The sequence below is a fragment of the Elaeis guineensis genome, chromosome 11 (assembly GCF_000442705.2).
Source record: "Elaeis guineensis isolate ETL-2024a chromosome 11, EG11, whole genome shotgun sequence".
In the NCBI taxonomy this organism is placed as follows: Eukaryota; Viridiplantae; Streptophyta; class Magnoliopsida; order Arecales; family Arecaceae; genus Elaeis; species Elaeis guineensis.
Genome location: NC_026003.2, coordinates 58,235,698 through 58,260,837, shown reverse-complemented (window position 1 = coordinate 58,260,837; position 25,140 = coordinate 58,235,698). Strand labels below are relative to the sequence as shown.

General features: G+C 38.6%; 1 protein-coding gene across 2 annotated transcripts in view; it reads right to left on the bottom strand.

The window, feature by feature from the left end:
* Positions 1-867: 867 nt before the first annotated feature.
* Positions 868-25,140, bottom strand: part of LOC105053504 (DNA polymerase delta small subunit) — a 66,481-nt gene continuing 42,208 nt past the window's right edge. The window contains exon 14 of one of the 2 annotated variants that reach the window (XM_010934694.4): positions 868-1,215. In XM_010934694.4, the coding sequence (XP_010932996.2) occupies positions 1,156-1,215 (60 nt within the window). In that variant the 3' untranslated portion in view covers positions 868-1,155. Of the gene's footprint in view, positions 1,216-3,839; positions 4,123-25,140 lie in introns of those variants that run through there. The other variant, XM_029267149.2, reaches the window with a different exon arrangement.

The following is a 25,140-nucleotide window of genomic DNA, read 5'->3' as shown; positions in this document are numbered from 1 at the left end:
GAGAGCTAGAGTCTACACTCTTTGGTATCAAATTAGAGTATTAGTCCAATTGGGTACTGGAGAAAAAAAACACACACACACAGACTACTCCAATCCGGTCAGAGAAGGCAATAGAGAGGTAAGGGCGCATGTATATTGTGATTAATATAGGGCAGAAAGCAAACAAATGGAAGGGAATCTTGCTATAAAAAATGACAGAATAAAAAAAGAATACTCTCTAAATTTCAAATTATCATTTTAAATAGTAGCGTATGTACATACAGAGTCACTGTTTTTTGAGAATATTTGGTTTCCAAGACTTTCCAATCGAAATCAATGAAAGATCTCTCAAAACAAAAACCGGTATCATAATTTATGAGCACAAGATCTTGAAAAGTCATGACTTCTAGTTTCTAGGCCATTTAAATGTCATAGATCATAATCAATAGAATCACACACACATACAGGTAAACACACTTTTCCATGTATATATGTATATGAATGTCATTCATGTTTAAGGCACTAATCAATTGATTATTTGAATTGTTAACCCCAACATGAACATATCATAGTTTAATGAAATATAAGTTGCAAGAATAATCCTGCCACAATTATAGAATCTTCAATAGAAGTAATTTTAACTCTAGAGAAACCAACATTCAAATTTAAAATCAAGTAGCACAATCTTTTGTTATGACCAAATACTGCTCCAATCCAAGTACAGATATTGGAGAAACAGCAAAGGATGTTAATGAATTCAAGTATAAACAGGCAGTTAACTGATTCCATGGACTCAATTATTGTCCAGATTTGACACTAGTACCAAAAAAAAAAAAAAAAAAAAAAGAAAACGAGCCAAGGTTCATCTGGCATAAATTAATAGGCATCAACAAAGGGAAGGCTTACAACAGATTGGTAACGAAACTGATTCCAGTCTCTGAGCAAAGAGAAGCTCAAATACACTATATGTTGGATTAGATATTGACCAAATTTTAGTCTGCAAATGACTGCAATCCTTGTTAATTCCTCTGTTTAGGTTGAACGCAAGGTAAATCTTTCACAAGGATTTCAATGATGTCAGGATCATAGCACGCCCCTCAAAATCTGTGATTATCCATAACGTGGGTGGTAGACAACTAGCTCCTATGCTGCTTCAAATATAGCACACATGCCAACTTAGCTGTCCATATTTGCTGAGATACTGAGAGCATGGCATTCAAGAGTTCGCAAATTAAGCTGCACACAGAATATCAAATATCTGTGAAATCCAGCAAGCAGTCAAAAAATAGCGATAGTGATGCATTAAAATGTTGGTGTATTATATATATATATATATATATATATATATATATATATAGAGAGAGAGAGAGAGAGAGAGAGAGAGAGAGAGATGTGTGCGCATGCGCACAAACACACACATATACATATAGATACGCACAAATAGACAATTTCTTTTCTTTTCTTTTCTTTTTTTTTTTTGCAAATAACAATTTAAAGGTACTAAATTTAAAGAAGTGCATCTTCAAAGCACTTCAACTCATCTGAGTTGATTTGGACATGAAATACAAATTAATAATAGTTACCCAAAGCTTCAGGTATGATATGTACCTCATCATGCATGAAACTCGCATGGGATACGAGGAAGCTGCCACCATGATTCAATAAGCCTTTGACAAACATGATAACCATCACATCCACTTCTATTGTAGAGATGCACACAACTGGGCCATATTACGCAAGTATCCAATTGCCAGCATTATGCTAAGGGAGATGGCAATTTTAGATGCGGTGATATAAACATTCATTAGACTATTTAGCACATGGCAGCTTTTGAGTTATCTAGCAGGAAACAGAATGTGTAGTAATTTAGAGGAAATTGCTCTTTACCTCTTTTCTATAACAGCATTAACCCAAGGATTCTTCTCATAATGGGTAAGTTTGCTTTCTCAGTGTAATTGCAAGAAGCAATGGAACTGAGTTCCTGGTGAGTTTTCTAAAAAATGAAATCCACTTACAAGCATTAGGCACTGTTGGAGACAACTTAGAAGCCTACTAAATGCTCATCTCTTAGAAGAACAAGACATCTAATCCCACTATGGCACCCATCCAGGAAGCACATCTCAGCATTTTGGAACTGTATTCAGCTAAGAAAGGGTTACAGCATTCCTGAATCGCATCACAGAAGTGAAAACACCCCACTGTAATCCTTCTCTCACTCATAAATATATCCAAACTAAGACCTCAATTTTTGGTTGCCATATTTCTTAGGATTAGAATCCAAGATTTTCTTCTAAATATTTTCCTTTTATTTTTGGGTACATACCTAAATATTTTCCTTATTAGAATAGAGATGTGTATAAAACTGAGTTAATTACCTATTTGGATGCATGATCCACCATCTATGATGTGATCTCTCTTTGCTTGGAGGTGATCCCTAATATTTAGGGTTCTAGGGTTCTCAATGTCCATGGTAGACCACAGTAGCTGGGTTCTCAAACCCAAGAAAGAGACAGAAGTGGGGCCATGGTGGATGGCGATGACACGGAAGAAACTGACATGACGAGGTCTAGACAGAGGTGGGTCAGTGAAGGAGGTAATGATGAGGCAATGATGGGACAAAGAGGGGTGAGAGCAAGAGGAGAATAGGTAGAGCAATTGGAGGCACAATAAGGGAGGTGCTGACGGCATAATGAGGGAGAGAGAGAGTACGGCTGGTGGAGGCATAATGAGGGAGACTGATGGATAGAGAGAGGGAGAGAAGCATGATTAAGGAGAGAGATGGAGTGACCATAAAAATCCTTCTCCACTATCTCATTCCTTAGGCTGACATGACATACATGATCAAGCGGGATGGTTTGCCCCTTTTGGCACCACCAAGCATCTATCTATCCTCTCTTTCCTATACACAAGAATTATTTTAAACATAGAAGATAAGCAGTCAAAAAATAATAATAATCAATTATATATCAATATATGTGTGTATATATATGTGTACATATATGTATGTGTGTGTGTGTGTGTGTGTATACATATATGCAAACACGCACTTTCTAGATACTTCCATCTCCCATGTTTTTAAACCTTGCGGCTTACACATCACCCGCACCCGTAGCCATGACCACACCTGCTGTAGGCTACTCAATTTTGTCTTCTCTCATATGGATGTACTAAACCACACTTCAACCATTTAATTATTTCTTGAGACATCTGAAACGGAATCAGACTTAGTGGTAAATGGGTGGCTTCTATGCCAAATAGATTTGAAACACCACATCATGGAGGTTATGAGTAATTATATAAGTGAAATATATAGGTGTAAATTTGCTCATTTTCTGGAGTTACATGACCTTTGAATTTTGTCAAGAAAAGGATTATTTTAGCAAGAAAAATACAATTAAATATCATAATTCATATCCAAGTATGAAGCATCAAGTTTCAAGTTTCCATATACAAATTTCGGCAATCACTCAAGCAATGAATAAATCGTACCATCGACAAATTCTAGCAATCATTCATGCAATATGGTAATAACATAATCAATATATAAATACATTTCTATCAGATGTGTACAGTCAACAACCAATACAAAAATTCTGTAACAAATCATACTATACATTTTATTTTTATGATATCTAGAATTATAATAAACAACCATGAAATAAGTATAGACAAGAGTAAGAATTTTACTAGATTCCAATTTTTTTTTAAAAAAAAAAGCATAATTTTGGCAACACATAAATAATCAAATATTAAAATAAAAAAAGACATCACAATTAATTACTTGATTTCAAGATTAAAGCATTTTGAAAAGCATCAAATGCAAATAGACAACAATGCTTTTTCATGTATCATCTATTTCTTTTTATTGGCTTATTATGCATTGTTCTTCCATCTACAACAGCCCACATGTTGGTACTCAACACTCCGCTGCTAAAGGCACCAGCTACACCACCACAACTAGCAGCAGCTGCTGCTTCTGGCGGCACCACTAGCTAGCACCTGGCACCCTATTGCTACAGGCACCTGCAGCACCACTAGCAGCCTACGTTGTAGGGAAAAACCACCATATGAGCAGGACTGACTGATGCTAGCAGCCTCACCGTCAGCAGCAACCACTGCTATCGGTAGTGGCAGTCCTAGCACCTGCGAGGCAAAAGAGCAAAAAAGAAAAAGAAAAAAGGCATCATATGAGCAAGAGAAGAAAGGAAAAGGAAAAAGATAAACCTATAAGCGCAAACTCCACCCACCATTTGAAATTCATCTTTCACTGCTTACCAATCTCCACCCATACCAATGCGGTGTCTACCCAAACCTCTTTTGACCACATCACTGATTAGATGATGAATAAGAATAAGAAACTAGGCCCTTTTATACTCTCATTTAATGGCTTCACGTTGTACCATAGTCCACCAAAATCCAGTTACACCGTTAAGAAACAAATTTTGCTTTTTGCATGGGGCATGCATCCCATTGTTTCAGCTAATAGATGCTTCCCATTATAATAATAGGGATGACATTGAAATCTCTCTCTCTCTCACACACACAAACACACATGCACACACTTAGCATGACTCTTTTCTTGCTGTACTAATATTTCTGATTCCATAAAGAGAAAAGGAGATGCAAGTTGAGAGCATTTCACCCTCCTTTAGAAGTCAAGTCTCTCTAAATTATTCTCTATTGATGCAAGGTTCTTTGACTATTTTCTTCAATTACTCCGTACGAATAAAGGACAGCAAATACATGTTGGAAGATTTTCTTCATCTTTGACTCTCAGTCTTGAGAGTGGAGATATGTCCTGTGCAAAACCTTGGCCCTCTATGGCAATCTTTGCTGAAAATTAATTGGTCAGTTACCTTCGGATTTTGGTTTTAGTTGCTCCTTGTTATAGGTAAAAGAACTCTTATTATTCCCACCAAAAAAAAAATGAACTCTTATTATCAAGAATTCCATGAGAAAGTGAAGTTTGAGATTAAATCAAACTCTAATTCCTCCCCATTAAAGATCTATTTAAAGGTCTCAACCCCTTGGTTCCTTCTCACCGGAAAATCATCAAAGTTCGCCGCTCTTTTCCCCTTCTTTTCCTCTTGACACTGGTGGTTTAATCTTGTTTTGGCCCCCAAAAATCAAATCGATTCTGATTGGAGACCAAGTAAGTCCTTCTAATCATCTTCCTCTCAAGCTCTTATAGTTCCTAAGCTTAAATTTTAGCCATGATTTCTGCCAAAAATTCATGATTATCGAATCCCTTGTTTCTTCCATGTTTAGTCTTGATTTTCCACTGCCGGTCACCGGACCAAGGTCCGTGGGTCTCGTTGCTGTGGTTTACCTTCCGACCATGGGCGGAACCGGCCGAGGGACTCCCTTATGTCGGGAACTACGGAGATCAAAGGATCCCCTGTTCCATGAAAGAAGAAAAAAGAAGGAAAAAAAGAAAAACAAAGAAAAAAGAAAAGAAAAGAAAAAAAGAGTCTCTCTCTTCCCTCTCCCTTCTCTCTTCACAGGTTTCCACTTTCTCTCTACTTTCTCTCTATGAATTTTCTCTCTCTTCAATGTTTTTCTCTCTCTATCATGCCTATTATCTCTCTTTTTTTGGGATTGATGAAACTAGAAGTCCACCTTCCATGATTAAGTTGATCTTACTCTAGAAACTTGATTCGAAAAGCACACTCAATTTCTAGTCCGATCTTAAATAGAATTTTGATTTGAGATTTTATTTTGATTTAGTTATAAATTACAATTAATACAAGGATATAATTTTGAATAATAGGTTCTAAAAAATCTCCTCAAGATTAATCAATCTATTCATTCAATGCTTTGCAAAATGTAAGTAATGAACCGTCTTCTCAAGATATTTCATAATTTATTTTGAAAGCAATTAATTAGTTTTTGAAATTATTCATGATTTATGAAATTGTATTTTGAACGAAAGTGATTTAAAACTTTGAGATTTCTAGAATATTGTGATTTATTGATTTTATTATGAAAAATGCATATATTCAATGAAATTATGATATCTATATATTATATTGTAAAAATGCTTTGATACGAATCAGATTTTGTGCTCTTAGCCTAACTATATTTTAGACCTTGCCAATGGAGATTATACATTGATTTTTAGACCCCGTCTATGAAGGTTATACGTTGATTTTTGGATCCTGCCAATGGAGGTTATATATTGGCACTCTATTCTAAACCCTACCACAGGGATAAGTGTGATCGTAGTTTAGGTTGTTGAGTTATATGTACTTTATTTCGAATCAGATTTATAATTGTGTGTATGAATATTTGAAAGGATTTGATTTGCATTGAATTAGCGTGGAATATGTTTTTATGTTTATTGATGACATTGTTTTCAAACATTATAGCTTATCATAAAGTCTGAAATATCTAATTGAGATATTCATAGTTTCCTCTTGCACGTCATAATCACCCTTCACTTATCCCACTATCAATTGAGACTCGCTGCAGATCCTCAACTTTTGTACTCTTGAGTTCTTTTGCATTTTTTTAATCCGACGATGAGACCTTCATATTCGACTTCATTGTTGGTAGCTGAAAAGTAAAACCGCAAGAAATATTCGACGATGAACCCTTTCGGGCCGATTAGCAACAAGCCTGCTCCTGACCCGATAGAATTTGATGATTCATCCGCATGCATGACCTAAAGCCCTTCAGGTTCGCTTTTAGATGGACCTTTGGTTGGTTCGACCTCTTCATGGCTATCTTCCAAGATCGTGTATTTCGAAATGAAGTCTGCTAGAGCCTTGCACCTTAATAGACGAGCAGGGTTGGAATTTCATATCAAACTTTATGAGCTTAATTGCCACTTTGTCAATCGACCCGATGTGTCAGGCTGATGCAAGACCGTCTTGATGGGTTGGTCGGTTAAGACTATGATGCTATGCGCTTGAAAATAAGATAGGAGCTTTCGGACCGAAATAATGTGTAGATAAGTTTTTCCAGCCTAATGTACCTGATTTTGGCATCTTGAAGTCTTGCTAATGTAGTAGATCGACTTCTTGATTTTGTCCCTTTCGCAGAATAATATTGCACTTATTGCAATAGGTGAGACTACCAATTACAGATAGAGTTCCTTATTAGGCTCTGACTTACCAAAAAGTGGCATAGAGGCGAGGTAATTCTTCAATTCTTCGAATGCTTGTGGGCATTCTTCAGCCCACTAGAAATTCTTTGGTTGCTTGAGGACCTGAAAGAATGAGAGAAAATACTCAGCCGATCTAGAGATGAACCGACTTAGTGCTGCCACTTTTTCATTGAAGCGCTGAACCTCCTTCACAATCTTCGGTGGATTCATTTCTTGTATGGTCTGGATCTTCTCAAGATTTGCTTCTATTCCTCGGCCCAAAACCATGAACCCCAAGAACTTTCCTAAGGCAACTCCAAAGGTGCACTTCACTGGATTCAACTTCATCTGATAGTTTCGAAGAGTGGTGAAGATTTTCTTAAGATCATCAATATGTCTGTGAGGACTTATTTTTGACGAGTATGTCATCCATGTAGACCTCCATGTTCCGTCCGATCTGATCTTTGAAAATTTTATTTACGAGGCACTGATAAGTTGCACCTGTATTCTTTAAGTCAAAGGGCATAACCCTATAACAAAAGAGATCTCAATCAATAATGAATGCGATTTCTCCTCATATTCAGATGCCATCCAAATTTGGTTGTAACCAGAGAAAGCATCCATGAAAGTAAAGAGCATGTGTCTTGAAGTAGCATCCACCAACTGATCATCAATCCGAGATCTTAGATAGCCATCCTTTAGGCAAGCTTTGTTCAAATTAGTGAAATCAATACAAATTCACCATTTGTCATTCACCTTCTTCACGAAGACTATGTTAGCGATTCAGTCTGGATAGATTGCCCCCCAAATAAAGTCTACCTTAAGCATCTTATCCACCTCCTCAACCATTATCTTCTACTATTCGGGGGCAAAGCATCGTTTCTTCTATTTGACAGGTCGGTAGGTCGAATTCACATTCAGCCGCGAAGCCTAGCATATCAACTAGTGTCCAAACGAAGACGCCAGCATTTTCCCGCAAAAAGTGAGACGATCTTTTGTTACCTAATCTAGGTTGGATCCAATCTGAACTGTATCTCTTCATTCCCATCGTTTAATGGGATCATCTCGAGGTCTCCTGCCAGTTTTTCATGCTGTTTAGCTAATTCATCACGGGTGTCTAATCCATCAACAATACATGCATCAAGAGATTTTGTTCCCTGAAGAGCGAGGGTGTAGCACTGTCACGCTAGGGTCTGATCTCCTCGAATCTCTCCAACCCCATACGCAGTTGAAAATTTCACCTTCAAGCAATACATAGACACCACGACTCAAAACGCATTGAGTCCTGATCGCCTGAGGATGGCACTATAAGCCGATGGTGCTCAGACTACAAGAAAATCAACCTGAGCCATGGATTGTCGAGGAGCTCGACCGGCAACCACCGTCAAGGTAATGACTCCTTTGACAGGCACAGCATCCCCAGTGAATCCCACGAGGGGGAATCGAGTTGCCCTAACCGCTCCAAGGATATACCCATTTTAGAGAAAGTATCATAGAATAATACATCAACTGAACTTTCATTATCAACTAATATGTGGCGTACATCATAATTTGCTATATTCAAGATACAACGACCGTATCATTATGTGGAAACTTAACTCCTTATGCATCTTAAGGAGTATCTTCTTCCGTGAAAACAATGGGTTCTTCAATTCTCCATCTCCTGATCGGTTCTATGGATTCCTTCATCCCACCGCCATGATGCCCCCTAGTTATGGTGTTTATTATTCCAGCTATGGGTCGATCTCTGGAGAGCTCTCTTTGCTATTGCTTTGGTGGCTGAGATGACCTCCACTGTTCTTCCTATTGTTCACGCCAACGTCTGATGAATCAATCCAAACATCCACATTGGATAAGCTCCTCGATCTCATTCTGGAGTTGGATGCAGTCTTTTGTATCATGGCCATGCTCATGGTGGTAGAGACTATTTATTCAGGTTGCACTGACCCAGCTTGGTCCGCATTCTTCTAGCCCTAAGGAGCCGATCCCTTATTTCCATCAATCCTGGGTTCAGGGGGTGTTTAGCGGCATGTAATTTGTAAACCTTCTTAATGGAGGTGTACACTGCCCCCTCTTGAAGGGGCTCTGTTGGGTGGATGTCTGGCCAGGACACCACCTCCCAAGATCCTTTCAGTACCACGCGATGCAGCAGGAAGAAAGAAGAACCAAAACAAAAGGAAAAACAATCAAAATACGTGGATCAGCCACAAAAGGGCTCGCCTCCACGGGGCATGCAAACTTCACTATGAAAAGAAAATTTTACAAGAGGAGACCTCACCCTCAACCCTTGTACACCCAATTCTCTCTCACATGAAGTTCCCCTCACAAAAGCTCTCTCTCTTGGAGATCCCCCTGAACCCCTGAAGAGCCTGGCGACCGCTGTCCAGGAGCCTCCTGCTCCTTCTCTCACAGCGCCCTCGCCCCTCTCTCTCTCCTCTGGTTCGTACGGCGGCGAGAAACCGAACCCCTCCTCTTCTGTTCGTTCTCAGGGCCTTTTAAAGGCTTAAACACCCTTTAAACTTGATTAGAGAGGGATTAGGAGTCCTAAACAAAGTCAAGAAACCCTCCTGACCGTCGGATCAAGACCGGAAGCGTCCTTGGCCCTTAGATCGCGCTCCGGTCCACGAAATAGGGCCGTGGACCGCGAGAAACGCGTGGGAAACGCCCACGCGGTCCACAGGCCGCGCCGTGGACCACCCGGTCCACGGTGGACCGGGGCAAGGGCCAGCAGGCCACGGCCCAGGCCCGCGCGCCCGCGCGCACCTGGGCCGCGCGCGCCTGGGCCGCGCGCCCCCCCGCGCGGCCTGGGTCGCGCGTCCCGCGCGCCGTCTTCTGCCGGCGGTCCTCCACCGCCTCGATTCTCGTGCCAACTTCAAAAGCTCGTATCTCCTCCATCCGAGCTCCGTTTCAGGTGATCTTGGTCTCGTTGGACTCCATTTTTCGCCGCGAACCTCGCTGTGGGCTCAATGTGGGCTGAATCTCGAGGCGTCAAATCCTAACAGGCTCCTTGTCCGATGATTCTGAGGGGTTCTGGACCTTCAACATCTAGGCAGAAACTGGGAGCATTGCTGACTTTTTCCGTGGTCCCGCCTTGGCGGGGATTTCTTGGGCTCTTCTTCTTCCCTCTTCCTGTTGGCAGTTTCTGTTGGGGTTTCTTCTTCAAAAGCTTCTTCCGCTCGAGCATACTTTTCTGTCCGAGCCAACATATCGACGAAGTCTCGAGGATAGATCTTCTCCAATGAAAATCGAAGACTGTATTTCAAGAGTCCATCCATCAAGACGGTCACGACAACCAATTGATCTAGATTGCGAACTTCAAATACGGCCGCATTAAAACGACTCACATAAGATCGGAGCGACTCTTCCTCTCTTTGTTTGATGTTAATCAGAGAGTCCGATCCCTTGCGCTACCTTCTGCTGCTCACGAAGTGGATGACAAACGCCCAACTCAACTGGTCGAACGATTGAATTATTCTCGACTTCAGACTTGAGTACCACTGTCGAGCTACATTCTGTTTGAATATATGCCCTAAAAGTTAAATTGGCCGACACATGTAATCTTTCTAGTTGCATAATTTTGTAATCGAATAAAATAAATCAAGTTAATTTTCATTCATATTGAGTCATGCATCCATGAATCGTTCAAAAAATTAATAGGATTATGATATATTCTCAAGAGTTAAGAATTTGAGATATGTGCCATTGATGATTAATTCCTAAATGCTTCCGATCGATTGATCATCACGAGGATGGTGATTGATTAAAATTGATGTGCAGATCGCTTTTCTCTAGATAGACGAGTCTCAAATTTACAATGGAGACACTGAAGCGAAAGTGCAAATGATTGTTAGAGAACAATAGTACCGAGTGTGAACTACAATAGTCACATGGATGTCTATTTACTTGTCAGTGACATACTCGATGCTATAGTGATGTGAGGAGTTCTCAGACCTGCGGTGCCTCGACTGCTCACAGTAGGGTTGCTGTAGTTTGACAACACATAAACATAATTCCTAACCATATGGATCCTTGCAGTGGACGTTGGTTGCAGTAGGTTCACTGTTGGAGTAGGATGCGCACCCAGAAGGGATCTATCGATCCTGATAGAAAAAAAATAATCCTATGCAAGGATTGTTGTACCGATACCGATACTCCTATCGATGTCGGACCAATACGGTATGATATCGGTACCGTACCAACACACGGTATGCTCTGACGTACTGGTTCGATACCGATATAATTTTTTTTGATTTTGTATCTTTTTTTTTAGGTTTCCAAGTTAATATCATGATTATCATCCCAAAATTACATTATATTACATATTTATTTACATATTGGGGTTCAATTTTTGAGTTCGGTATCAGTACAACCGTACAGAGAACTTGATCCAAATACATATTTATTTACATTATATTACAATTCTATCATCCTAAAATTAAAAAGAAAATATATAAATGTACATTAAAATATATCTAAATTTTTAAAGTACAAAGCATAAAGAATAAAATACTAATCTCGAGATCTGCTCTGTATCAAATATCTTGTCGAGTGTCTGTGACGCTCGTAAATATCTGAATCACCGGTATAGTCTGGAGGAACATCAATCCATCCCTCTAATCAAGCAGCACTGTACTCTTGAATATTCATCCATAAGACATCTTCTCTAGATTATAAGATATCTCAGATCTCACACTCAAACTCTAGCTCTAAGAGATCCTTAGGATAATGGTATGACTGTGAAGGAGCCCATCCAAATATACCGATAGTAAAATCTGATCCGTAAGACGCTCCAGACAGTATAGGATAGTAACCATTAGAAGACGATGTCTCAGATGCATTATATCCATATAGATCATAAGGTGGCTACCATAGGATCCATAATGTGAAGATGATCCAAATATATCCATGAATCCTACTCTACATGCAAGATCGTCTGCAGCTGCATCGTATGCTAGACGACTTCTAGGAGCCCGTCATCTATATGAAATCGACTCCCTACGGCTCTACCGACTCGTCCACCGTGGTCCCTATCTTATGTGACATGTGTAAGTTGAGACTCACCGGTGAATCGAATACCACCCTGCGGTTGTCTCATAAACAGTGCTCCTGTCCTCCAATCTCTCCCGGATCATCAGATCTATGACCACTAGTACCATCATCACTCTCCTCGATCTTCGAATCTGAGCCAAATAGCTCCTGCACTCTCGAGAGTGGTGTACGTGCAACCGTCTTTCCTTTTCCTCCCCTTGTGCCCCTCTGACTGAGTTTTCAATGCTTGGGAGGTGGATGTCTTGTTGCTAATCGACCTCATCTAAATATTTCTCGCTCAAACATCTGCGAGGATGTCTCGGACATCGAGTCATATGATGATCCCCCTGTGACCTCTCAGGCTATGGCTGATCAACTAAAACCATATATGAAATATTTTTTTCTACCCATTGCCCTGGATCCACCCTAATCTCCCTTAGCTACCACACTAGCTGGTCGTAGAGGGGATCCCGACTCATCAAACTCTAACTCCTGCTGTCGTCCTGCAAGCCATCCAATCATCGGATCATCGTCCTCATCATCATAATCACCTAATGTTGAATTTGCAAACTTCAGGTGCACCTCCTCCTGGATACATTTTAGTCTCAACCTCAAATTATAGTGAATATTTACAAAATCATTGAGGTGCTTCTGTGTCAAATGATTTCTCTATTTACTATGAATAAGGGTGAAAGTCGACCAATTGTGCTCACAGCCACTAGAGGAGATCGTCTGGAAAAGAATGCGAATTGCCACAGCTTTCAAATTATCTGCGGACTGCCCAAAATGAATCCATCATTCAATTGCAAAAATATTACGCAAAATTACATATCAGATTTTATGATATCTCTAGGTATGTAACGTCAACAGTCTTCTCATTATTAATATATAATTTATCTGGATTCATCTCCGATGCAACTCCAAAACTGTCCGTCCTCTCTCTAAATTATTTCGTCTATAAAAAATATATTTTTTAAATTAACAAATATGTTATTGATTACGGATCGAATTCAGCTAAATGCTCACACATTAGGTAACATAACATACATCTTGCAGGCACAGATGCGATTTTCGAATCGGACACTATCTTATATATCACATTATGGAGAATAGTGAGAAGCTCGCTATCTATATCTATCCCAGGTCTGATATACTGAAACTCCGAATTCAAATAGTAAGCTGCAGATAAATCTACAAATAATTAAGTACACTTACACAAGTACAAAAGCTAAAAAATTTTTAGTAAAATTTTTCATTTGTGCTTACCGATTAGATGCAAATCCCTCCCCATCTGTGTCCCAGCGACGCTCAATGATATTGATGTATTCCTGGACATGTTTTGGATCTATCTCACTGATCTGTTTCTTTGTCCTCTCCATCATACGATATAAAAAATCCATCTAAGGATATCTCTCGCTGTCCATGACGTGAAGCACCTCATATAATGACTTGATAACCTTCACTATCTTATCAGTCCATCTCCAGAATGACTGACTCGTCACCAAATTCTCTACTTGACTTCCCTCAGTGCCAGCCGTCACATATCTGCTCTCCTGCCACTCAACACTGACAAACATCTAATGTAAGACTACTTTCTTCTCTAAAAGGCTATCAAATGCTATGTAATTCGTAGCAAACTTGGTGACACCCGATCTCAAGATCTCCCTCCGTATGTGTCCGCATCAATGATAGGACCCATGTATGATGTAAATGAATCTAGTAATAATCTGAGCCATATCTACTGTCTGCTGCACTCTATGAAGCTTTCTAATATCCATCAATATGATATCAATACAATGTACAGCACATGGGATCCAATAAATATGCGATCGCCACTCCATCAGTAACTCTCCGACAACCTTATATTGCGACCCATTATCTGTGATGACCTGCATGACATTCTGCTCTCCTATTGAGTCAATCACCTCCTCCATCAGTCCAAGGATATATGCGGTAACATGCACCTTACCTGAAGCATCAATTGACTTATTTTCCATCAGAATATGTCAAGAAATTGATGATGCTCTATTTGGTAGGACCAATTCAACCATCACACATCACCGTCAGTCCGTATGTAAGCCACTTATTGTTGTAAGAAGCAATCTATCTCTGTAGCTCCTTGTTAGTGTCAAGAAGCTGACCATAAATGTCCTTAGATATTGGGGGATCCACATTTAGACCGACAGTCTATATAGCTGAAATGGCAGACTGATAATAAATATTATCTGCTGCATATGCTGGAATGTGGTTGAAATAAAACCATGATCCAATAGCTCGCCACATATTCTTCTTATTCTTCTTCAACTGCTTTCAATCATTTGCTGTTTTGAATCCTTGCTAGAAAAAGTCTGTAGATCCAAATCATGAATAGTGGCTCCTACTGCCATGTTTCTAAACAATCTCTTACTGCCAAAAGCCCCCAACATAGACGAAATACCGTGCCTGCCTCTACTGCCGATCTCTCTGACTGAGATGGTCCTCCTGAACTCTGATTCCTTCCAACAGTCGAAGAGCCGAACCCCGATTCACAGCATGATGATCTAAATCGCTTTCTATATCAGGCCATCTCTTCTAACCGATACTGATCATCCAAACTCGCCTATATCAGGCCATCATCCAGACTCGCCTGAATGGCAGCCTCAATCTGTGCCTCGTTATCTGGAGCGAAAGTCTTTTTTGACTCTCTAGAATGATAGGAAGGTGGCTCTGCGGCTCGACGATCCATCTCTACCCTTTTCTACTTTGCCCTTTCTTTTGATGCTTTAAAATTAGCAAAGTGCTTCTTCATCAAATGGCGTACCTCCTGTGGGCATTTCCAACACATGGACACATCGCCGTAACCATCAGCCAAATGCTGCTTCAATCTGTCATCCCTCCTTTCTTGAACTCTGTGTTGCACCATTTGCATTTCTAATGGTGCCGAGCCGAGAGCATCTCGCCGTGTTTCCAGCCAATGTCACGCTCTGTATCTTTCTTCTTACTTATCTCTACAAGATTAACAAAGCACAATAATTTAATAATATGATTTTACAGTAATTTTTTTAAATTTATTTTTTTAAATTTTTTTCAAAAATATATTAAAAAAATTTTAAAAAAATAATAAAAATTAATGATTTTCGCGTCACCGTGTAAATCGTCTAAAGATCTACAATATATAATGAAATCATACCCAAATCATAAATTTTGGCATGATTTCTTCTTAATTTTGTATTTGTTGCCGTTTTTCGATCAAACAATTAAAAAAAATTAAGCAAAGAATGGTAAATTATCTTGCTCTCGATTGATCTTTGTCACCTTCTCAACAGGATTGTGACAAAATTTCTTGCATCCACAAGCTCCATAATTTTTTTTCCTCTTTCATTTCCATGATGAACCGAGCCTAACTCGAAAGCCAGAGGTCTCAGGAGGTAGGAAGGAGAAGCTAAAGCTTTCCTCCCGACATAATGGCCCCTCCCCCACAATCCCCCCACATGCCATAATCGATATGGCTCGAAATCGAGCCGTACCAGCCTGAATCGCCCGATTCGAGCGATTTAGGCAAGAACCGAGCAGTTCCTGCAGCGTATCGGACCGAACCAACCGATTCCATTTAGCACCCCTTATTTTTTGAAAAAAAAGATCCGAACCGGACCATAAGCTTGATTCGCCCTGTACCGACCGGTTCAGGCCGATACGGCAATCCTGATCTTATGTTATTCATAAATTGAGTTCAAAAGACCATGGCCATGACAGAGTGAATGATGGAAAAGAATTTTCATAGGATTTCACTTATGAACTCAAGTTGATTGAATATTACATATGACAAGCGATGAGATTTGACGAATTATCCATGACCTCCGTCTTATCGAGACTCATGATAGAAAGATCGAATCACATGATAACTGCACCAACCGATTCGAACGTCGTCTTAATGATCGATAATCTTGATAGACAGAGTTGAAATCATTCCAACCCATCGAAAAAAATTTCGATGATATTGTGACAGGGATCATAATATATCCCACTATTAGATAGAATAGAACTTATAGAGTAACACAAAAAAGATCTTTGTCCGATCAGATGGTTGATCTGTGATTATGAATCACAGAAGAATCTAATTGTCAATATGATTGACGATTGAACTTATATGTAAAAGTTATATTAAGAACTTACTAAGAGTCAGTGAATTGTAGAACTTAATTGCAATTGTTGCTAATTATTTGATTTGACCAAATAATAGGATTGAGCTTAGTCAAATCAAATTCAGATTTGATTTGACTAGATTTCGTTTGAGTTTAAATCAAATTGGGTTTCATTAGTTTAAAGGGTTTAGACTAAGTCCATAAGCACTTGACTTATTTGGAAACCTAAATCAGATTGGACCAAAACCAAATGGGATATTATCCATAGGGAGTTTAACCTGCAGAAGGACTCTTCCCAGATGCCTCATGCCCCACTCTCCCTCACGATAATCTGATTTTAGCATGGAAATTAAGGGAGGCACACAAATTAGGTGGGCGACACTTATCTTATAAGAGTCCAAGTGCTCTTAGGCTCCTATCTAACCCACCTTAAGTTATATGGTTTAAAAAAGAGAGGACCGCCTCATCTAATTTCAACATGAGATAAGAAAAGAAGCGCCTCCTAATTCAGTTTTGGCATGAAAACAAAAAAGGGGGCAAGCGTGAGATGTGGGGAGTGCACAAAAAAAGAAAAGGAGGGTCGTGGGTCTTAAGGTTGATGCCTCCCCTCTCTCCTTTTACTTCTTCAACATCCAAGTGTTGGATGTTCTTCTTCTCTCCCTTCTTCCTCCTTTCAAGTCCAAGAGTTGGACTCATGATTCATCTCCTTCTCCGGCTGATTCAGTCCAAGAGTTGGACAGAACAAAAAGGAAGAGAGATTTGATCTCTCATCTTCCTCTTTTTTTAGATCTTATGTTTCTCTTGAGAAGAAAAAAAGGAAACAAGAAATCAGATTAAATCTGATTTCTTTAAGGAATTTAAATCAGATTGGATCTGATTTCATCCTCTTATTTTAAATCTATTTAGTTCTCTTGATAAAAGAATCAAAAGAGGGATCCATTCGACAACTATCAAGAGGTGTCTTCTACAAGCTAGCACCCCGATGAAGACGCAGGCCTCCGATCGAATCAAAGGCCTTATGTGGATATGTATAGAAGTCGGATGCATGTGCGGCTCTGTAGGAACCTCACCAGATTACCACTATCATCAGCTGCGGAGATCATCGACCTGCGCAAAGGTAAAAATCCAACTCTAAATCTGATTTTATTTTCAGCATCTTAATTTCAGCATGTGAACGATCCTGGCATATGTAGATTAGATCTATATTTTATGCATAATAAATTAAAATTATTTTAATCTAGATCAGAATTTTTTTTTTGCTGCTAGTTTTAAATTTCTAAATGCATATCCCGGAAGTCAGACTTCCTTCAAGTGGTATCAGAGTCAGGTTTTAGCTTCACATGCAAGTCATTAAGATCTGAAAATCAGATTTGATAAATTAGATTAGATCTAATTTAAATACATGAAATGTGTGAAATTTGTTTATGCATATGTGATATGCGTAGATGTATATTAAATTCTTAGTAGCCTAGTACTCATCGAGATTCATAGTAAAAGCCATCTTGCCATAGAGGACTAGTGGAAGGGGTGCCTATATGAATCAAGAAGAATCGCGAAAAGAAAGAATTTACTTTTGTATAAAACCCTAGATCCAAAACCATTTAGGATCTAACCTTACTTGAAAAGGTGTTTTCATGTTTAGATCTAATCTTTGATATATATATATATGCGATATATTTGATCATGTTTAGATCAGATTTTATGCTTATGTATGAGATACATAGATTATAGTTTAGATCTGAAAGTTGTTTCAACATCTAAACTACCTCATATTCATAACGCACTTAATTAAGATTTGAAATTGAGAATTAAAGATCTGAAATTAAGTATAAAACATGAGGGTTTGAGCTTGGATAGTTTAATTAGGCCTAGTAATTCGATTATTTTTGGATAATCGATTAATAAATGGTGGGGCTCAATCGAGATGAGCGGTTGACCCAACCCAATCAAGAATTGATTAGAATTAGGTCAAGAGTACTCGAGATCAACCCAATAATTATAGATTGATCACATCGATTAACAGCCACATGTTGGATCGATTAACTTAAAGACCTGATTTGGCTCAGTGGCTCGAGCCTGAGTTACACAAGCTAACCTATTCGAAATTAATTGACCAATTGGTGTCTAAGGAAAATAGTTCGATTTGACCTAAAGAGAGGTGGTTATTTGATTGGTTCCATTCGCTGACCTGATCAATTTATTGGTATCTAAGGAAAGCAACGAGGGGACCCCCACCGATCTTATACTTTTCTGACCAATTTGATTGATTAGTCTTAATATGATTGCTTGATGATTCGAGCTAGCCCACGCCTTTAGGGTTAGTCATAACAATTATGACTAATTAGGATTAAAGAGACCTAAATTAAAATCTCCTTGTTAATATTAAGTCGAGGAGTCTTCCACCATTGTAGTGCCGTGTCCTCTCCGATGTTGATTGTTCTCAGACTGGATAGTGGTTCAGTTGCATCAGGGGAGAAGCAACCACTCTATTGGCATGAGATGCTGCAAAGTGGAGATAAAGTTGGGCCCAAGATCTGTCAGGTGATAGTCCAATGACGGCTTCACTCACGCTCCATAGTGGATCTGACTTAACTAAGAAATGAGGTCAAGATCTGTCAGATGAGGTCTCAGGACTTAGAGACCAAATTCCATACAATTTGCTTGAGAAGCATTGGACAAGAGTTGTCCAGACATTGGTTGAAATATTCATCAAGATCTGTCAAGTTTTCCTGCTCGAGGAATGTAGGAATTCGCAGAAATAATAGGAGATTGTTTTTAAAATAAAACCTCTAAAACAAACTAAACAAATTAATTACAAAAATCTAACTAGAATCTTCTTCTCTCTGCTAAGAAATGTCTACCTTCAACCCTGTCTATTTTTAGAAAACAATTGACTAACCAGACCCTATTATAAGGACTAGCTCTGGAACCTAAAAATTATTTTTGAGTTCCGAGAAGCTTAGCTATGTCTAGGACCAGAAAATCCTAGTGTTACCAAACCGTCCGACCGCTGACCAATAAGAAATACTGGAAAATTGGATGGATGATCGTACCAAGATCTAGTGTAACAAATTGGCGTCTAAGTCAAATGAGTTACAACGCCAAGTCATGAAGACTGCTTGGGCTATGTTGACTCACATACAAGAGTTGTATGGTGAGAAGAGTGTTGGATTCCAGTTGCATAGCGGAATATAACTTTAAAAAAAAATTACATGTTTTAACTCTTAAAACATGTTAACCAGAACACAAATCCAAGAAACACCTTGTAGATTTCAATCAAACAAATCAAGCATGCATATAAGGTAGAATTTATACCTTCCAGAAGATGACGATCGATGCTAGGATGGTCCCTACAAGACACCAAAGTAAATATCCTCCAACGTTGATCCACACAAGATTGATCACCTTCCCAACTCGATGTAGTGCTGCAGCTTTCTTCACAAGTTCACTGTCAATTTTCTTCTCAAGGATAGATTGCACCATCTCTTGATTGCCTTCGAACCTCCACTTAGACCATACCTAAATCTTTTCTCGAAAGATCTCACCACCCAGATCTGATTCAGAAATCCAACTATTGGATTTTCTAAGCCCTAGGATAAGCAACTCTTGCCTTTCCTTTTCTCTCTTGTCTTTTCTTTCTATTTTTCTCTCACTTTTTTTTTTATCTTTTTCTCATATTTTTTCCTTCTTTTCTCCTCTCAATCTCACGCCTAAGCCCTTAGGATTTGCACGCCACATCCCATGTAGCGCCTCCTTTAAATAGAAAACCAAGAGGCGTGAGAAACTTCCTTTGGCACTTAGTTTTCCCATGCAATGACTCATAGGTTTCTACGGAGAATTAATTCACCGTGTAATTACTTATGGTATGGAAGAGCCTTCATATAGAAGGACTCCTCTTCTGCGCCCACATATTCCCAAAAGACATCTAATGGTGCATGGAATAAAGCAATGCATGGAAATTAAAGGAAGGTTGTTAAGAGGAGTGCTCCAAAAGGACTCCTGGACACACAAAACTAAAGGGCGGTGCTTTTATTTTAATGTGGTGAATGGCGTGGAAGAGTTGGATTAGAATGAAACTCTTTCATACTAATTTAATTAAGCCATCTAATGTCTTAAGGTTTGAACCTAATCACATTAAGTCCAAGGCATCAGGGTAGGGTTAGCTCAAACACCTTAGAACTAAATCCAATTGGAAACTTGGGTTAATCCATATGCTAGCAAGTTAATTTAACTCATAAAACTTACAATAAATCCAAATAGATGAGACCAATCAAATCTCTAATGTATGTGACCCATTGGTTCCATATCTAGCCAGCAGTGGACTCAGACTCATGATCTAAACCAATCCGATTAGATTAGGTCAGCCCAAATGCATCAATTAATCAGAACACTTTCCAATTAATTTCTGAATTAAACTCTTTTAATTCTTGCAAGTCCACAAGTCAAGATTGATGTCTAGCAATATATCATGACTATCCGAAAGATATGAAATTTGATAAAAATATCAAAAATACCCTTCAATGGAAAATTACCGTACAATTCAATTCTTCGATCATACACCCCAGATGAGTTATGGGCATGAAATCATATCAAATCCAAACACTTATCTCTATATATCTCGATCAGAAAATGATGATTCAATTGATGATACATTAGAAACTTTCTAATTATCATCTTGCTTTGGCCAAAGACTTCTTGAATCATCAACCTATAAAATCATATAAGATGTTCGCTCCCCTTATAAGGAGTGATCGATTCCTTATTGACCATTCACAACCTCCATGCACACTTCATCGTGTCCAGAACATCCCATACAAGGCTCAAAGAGTCAAGTTAGGAAATGAACCAAAATATAGATTCATATATACAAGATACCATGATGATCTAAGATCTAAAGATCACTTACACAACTTTCACTAGAGAACAATCAGCTAACAAGCATATAAAACTCCATTAAATGTTCTCTCGATAGGTCAATTCAGTGAACTCATTCTCCAATGAGCACCCACATCCTTGTATTAATGTCACCACACAAGTGATTGTAAAATCAACCATCCTCTTCATCGAGCATACATAGGATGTGCCAGTCTTACCGGTATCATTGATCTCTGATTCAATGAACCTACGACCGAGAATATTTTAGATTAGAACTATCAAGGATTTACATCTCGCTGGCGTGATCTCATCATGGCCCTAAAACTATTGTCCTAATCTATGGGATTCATTATAATCTTAAACAAATATTAAGATGCGGCATATAATGAAAATATCTAATTTTATTAATAATTTAATATCAAATACATGAGTTAGAAAGATAAAATATAGAAAACACCCCATCACATCACTCATGCGATGGACTTGTAGGGCATTATTCTTTCAAAGAGCCAATCCATGCGTTATGAAGTGTCTAAAAGGCTCTTCAACGCTAAGATGAATCAAAGGCAATCTGTCCATGAGCATTGTTTGACAATAATCAAGGACATAGATGAGCTTGAGAAGCTCGACATGACCCAACATTAGAAATTGCAGGCGGATTTGATCCGACAATCCCTTACAAGTTCGTATAAGTAGTTTATAGTAAACTACTACTATATGAACAAGAATGATTGCGCTCTGACCGAGTTATTCAACATTTTGGTGACCACTGAGGAGACCTTGAAGAGTTCAAAGGACACAATTCTCGCTGTGGAGAGGAGAAACTGTCCTGAATACCTGAAAATCCTAAAAGAAAAATGAAAGGGACATACCTTTAGAAGGTATGTCAGATCTGCTCGATAGTTTTCATAAAAATTACGGTATCATTTATTTTGAAAATAAAATAGACATGGCTTTATGATTAACAGTCTCCATCATTTGCATGTTGATGTGAATATATCCGAGCAAATAGTGAATGCCGTTGGATCTGAGAGATCCAGTGATGAGATAAATCTCAAGTATATATGGCACCTTAGACTGGATCATATAGGAGAAGAAAAGATTTACAGACTGAAAAAAGATGGGCCTTTGGGCTCCATGACTATTGAATCATATCCGGTCTGTGAGTCTCGTCTTCAAGAAAATATGATCAAATTACCCTTTGTGGGACATGGAGAAAGAACCACTGAGATACTTGCCCTGATGCACACTGATGTGTGTGTGACCCATTTGATATGACAGCCAGAGAAAGTTATCTCTACTTAATTATCTGTACCGTTGATTGTCCACGATACAGGTATGTGTATGAGATACACTAATCTGAAGCCTTTGAAATGTTCAAAGAATTCAGATATAAAGTAGAGAAGCAAACTGAAAAAACCCTAAAGATATTTCGATTAGATCGAAAAAAATAATATCTAAAAAATTTTTCGATTATCTCAAGAAAAATAGCATAGTCTTATAATGGACTCCACCTGAAATGCCTCAACGGAATTTTCAGATTGAAGAAATCGGATCCTTTTGGATATAGTTCGATCCATAATGAGCTTCACTGACTTTTTCATTATTTAAGAGATATGCTTAGCTTACCACTAATTACTTAGTAAATTGGATTCCCTCTAAATCCGTTCTTGCCACACCATATAAGATATGACATAGTAAGAAATTAAGTCTTGATCATCGCAAGATTCAAGGATGTCCGGCCCATGTCAAGCAATATTAGGCAGACAAGATAGAGATTAGGTCTATGAGAGCTCGTAGGGTATCTAAAAGAGTTTTGAAATACTAATTTTGCCTTCTAGAGGATCACAATCACATTGTGATCTGACAGTCTTTCTGAAAAACAGTTTATCCATGATGGAAACAGTGGGAGACAATTATAGCTCGAAGAAAAAATCTCTTAAGAGCAACAATGAGTCATAAAGCCTATAGAACTCATTGAGCTAGTAAATGGTGTACCTCATCCACCTCGTAGATTTAGTTGAATCTCCTATCCTTTTGAAAAGTACAAGGATATATTTACAGAGGATGTAGAGAAAATGTTCCTCATGGAAGATAGGAACATGGAGATGATCTCTAAAACTATTACGAGATGGTGTCATCGTTTCCATGATGTGATCAAAATGTTTGATTTCACTAAGAACAAAGAGGAACCATGAGTCTTTAAGTAGGTCAGTGGGAGTGCTTGACATTCCTCGTATTGTACGTAGATGTCATCCTCCTAATTGGGAATATTGTTCCCATGATGACCTCGATTAAGATCTGGTTGTCAAAAAAATTCTCCATGAAAGATCTAGGATAAGCATCCTATATTCTAAAATTAAAGATCTATAGAGATAGATCTAAGAAGGTGCTTCGTCTCTCACAGAAAATGTACATAGAGAAAGTGCTGAAGGAGTTCAGCATGAAAAACTCTAATAGAGGAATTGTATCCTCTAGGCATAGAGTTCATCATTCAAAAAAAATGTGCCCTAGCACACCTGAGGAGATTGAGTGCATGAGCTTAAATCCCTTATGCTTCTGCTATAGGGAGCCCCATGTATGCTACACTATGTACATGACTTGATACAACTCTTGTAGTGAATGTCACGAGCAAAATCTCAGTCGAATCTACACAAGGAGCTCTGGATAGCTATGAAATATATCCTTAAGTACTTCAGAAGGACTAAAGATATGTTCTTGGTTCTTTAAGGAGAAGAATTTAGAATTCTGGGATATACATAGATTGATGATAGAAGGTCTACATCAATATGTGTATTCCTATGTTATGGTGGTGCAGTATATTGGAAGAGTTCCAAATAATCGATCATTGAAAATTCCACTATAGAGATAAGAGTTCATCGTCGTTTCTAAGGGAGTTAAGGCAGCTTTCTGATTTATACAGTTTGTTGCAGAGCTTGGAGTGATGACATGTGATGTCATATAACCCTACTGCAATGACATCGATGCCATAGCTCCGATTGAAAAATCAAGGTCTCACCAAAAGTCTAAACATATAGAGCAACGATTCCATCAGATTCGCGAATATCTCGAGTATTGAGGTGCAGAGAGTTAGACACCACGAAGAACGAGATGGACCTACTGACTAAGCTTTGTGCCAGCAGGAGACTAAAGCTCATCTTGAGAAGATGAGGCTTAGGTTGATGGCCAATTGGCTTCAGTGTAAGTGGAAAATTGTTAGATGAATGGCCTAGAAGCTAACTTGACCGACACATATAACCTTTCTAATGGCATAGTTTTGTAATTGAATAAAACAAATCGAATTAATTTTCATTCATGTTGAATCATGTGTCCATGAATCGTCCAAAAAATTAATAGGATGATGACACATTCTCAAAAATTGAGAATTTGAGACGTGTCATTGATGATTAATTCTTAAATGCTCTAGATCGATGGATCATCTGCAAACTATTTTCTTTACTATCAAGGATTCGATTTGCATTTACAAGATTATACGAATGCTGATTGGAAGATTGGTGCACAAATCGCTTTTCTCTGGACAGACGCGTCTCGAATCAGTATGAAAACACTAGAGCGAGTGTAGATATTGTTAGAGAATGGTACAGAGCGTGAACAATACTAGACATATGGATGTCTATCCACTCGTCAGTGATATACTCGATGCTACAGTGATGTGAGTAGTCCTCTGACCTGCGGTGCCTCGACTGCTTACAGTAGGATTGCTGTAGTTTGACTACACATAAACATGATTTCTAGCCATATGGGTTCTTGTAGTAGACGTTTGCTGCAGTAGATTCACTATAGTAGGATGCGCACCTAGAAGAGATCTATCGATCTTGATAGAAAAGTAGTCCTATGTTATTCATAAGACTGAGTACAGAAGGTCATGGCCATGGCAGAGTGAATGATGAAAAAGATTTTCATAAGATTTTACTTATGAACTCCAGTCAATTTAATATTACATATGACAAGCGATGAGGTTTGACGAGTTATCCATGACCTCTGTCTTGTCGGAACTCACGATAGAAGAATCGAATCACACGATAACTA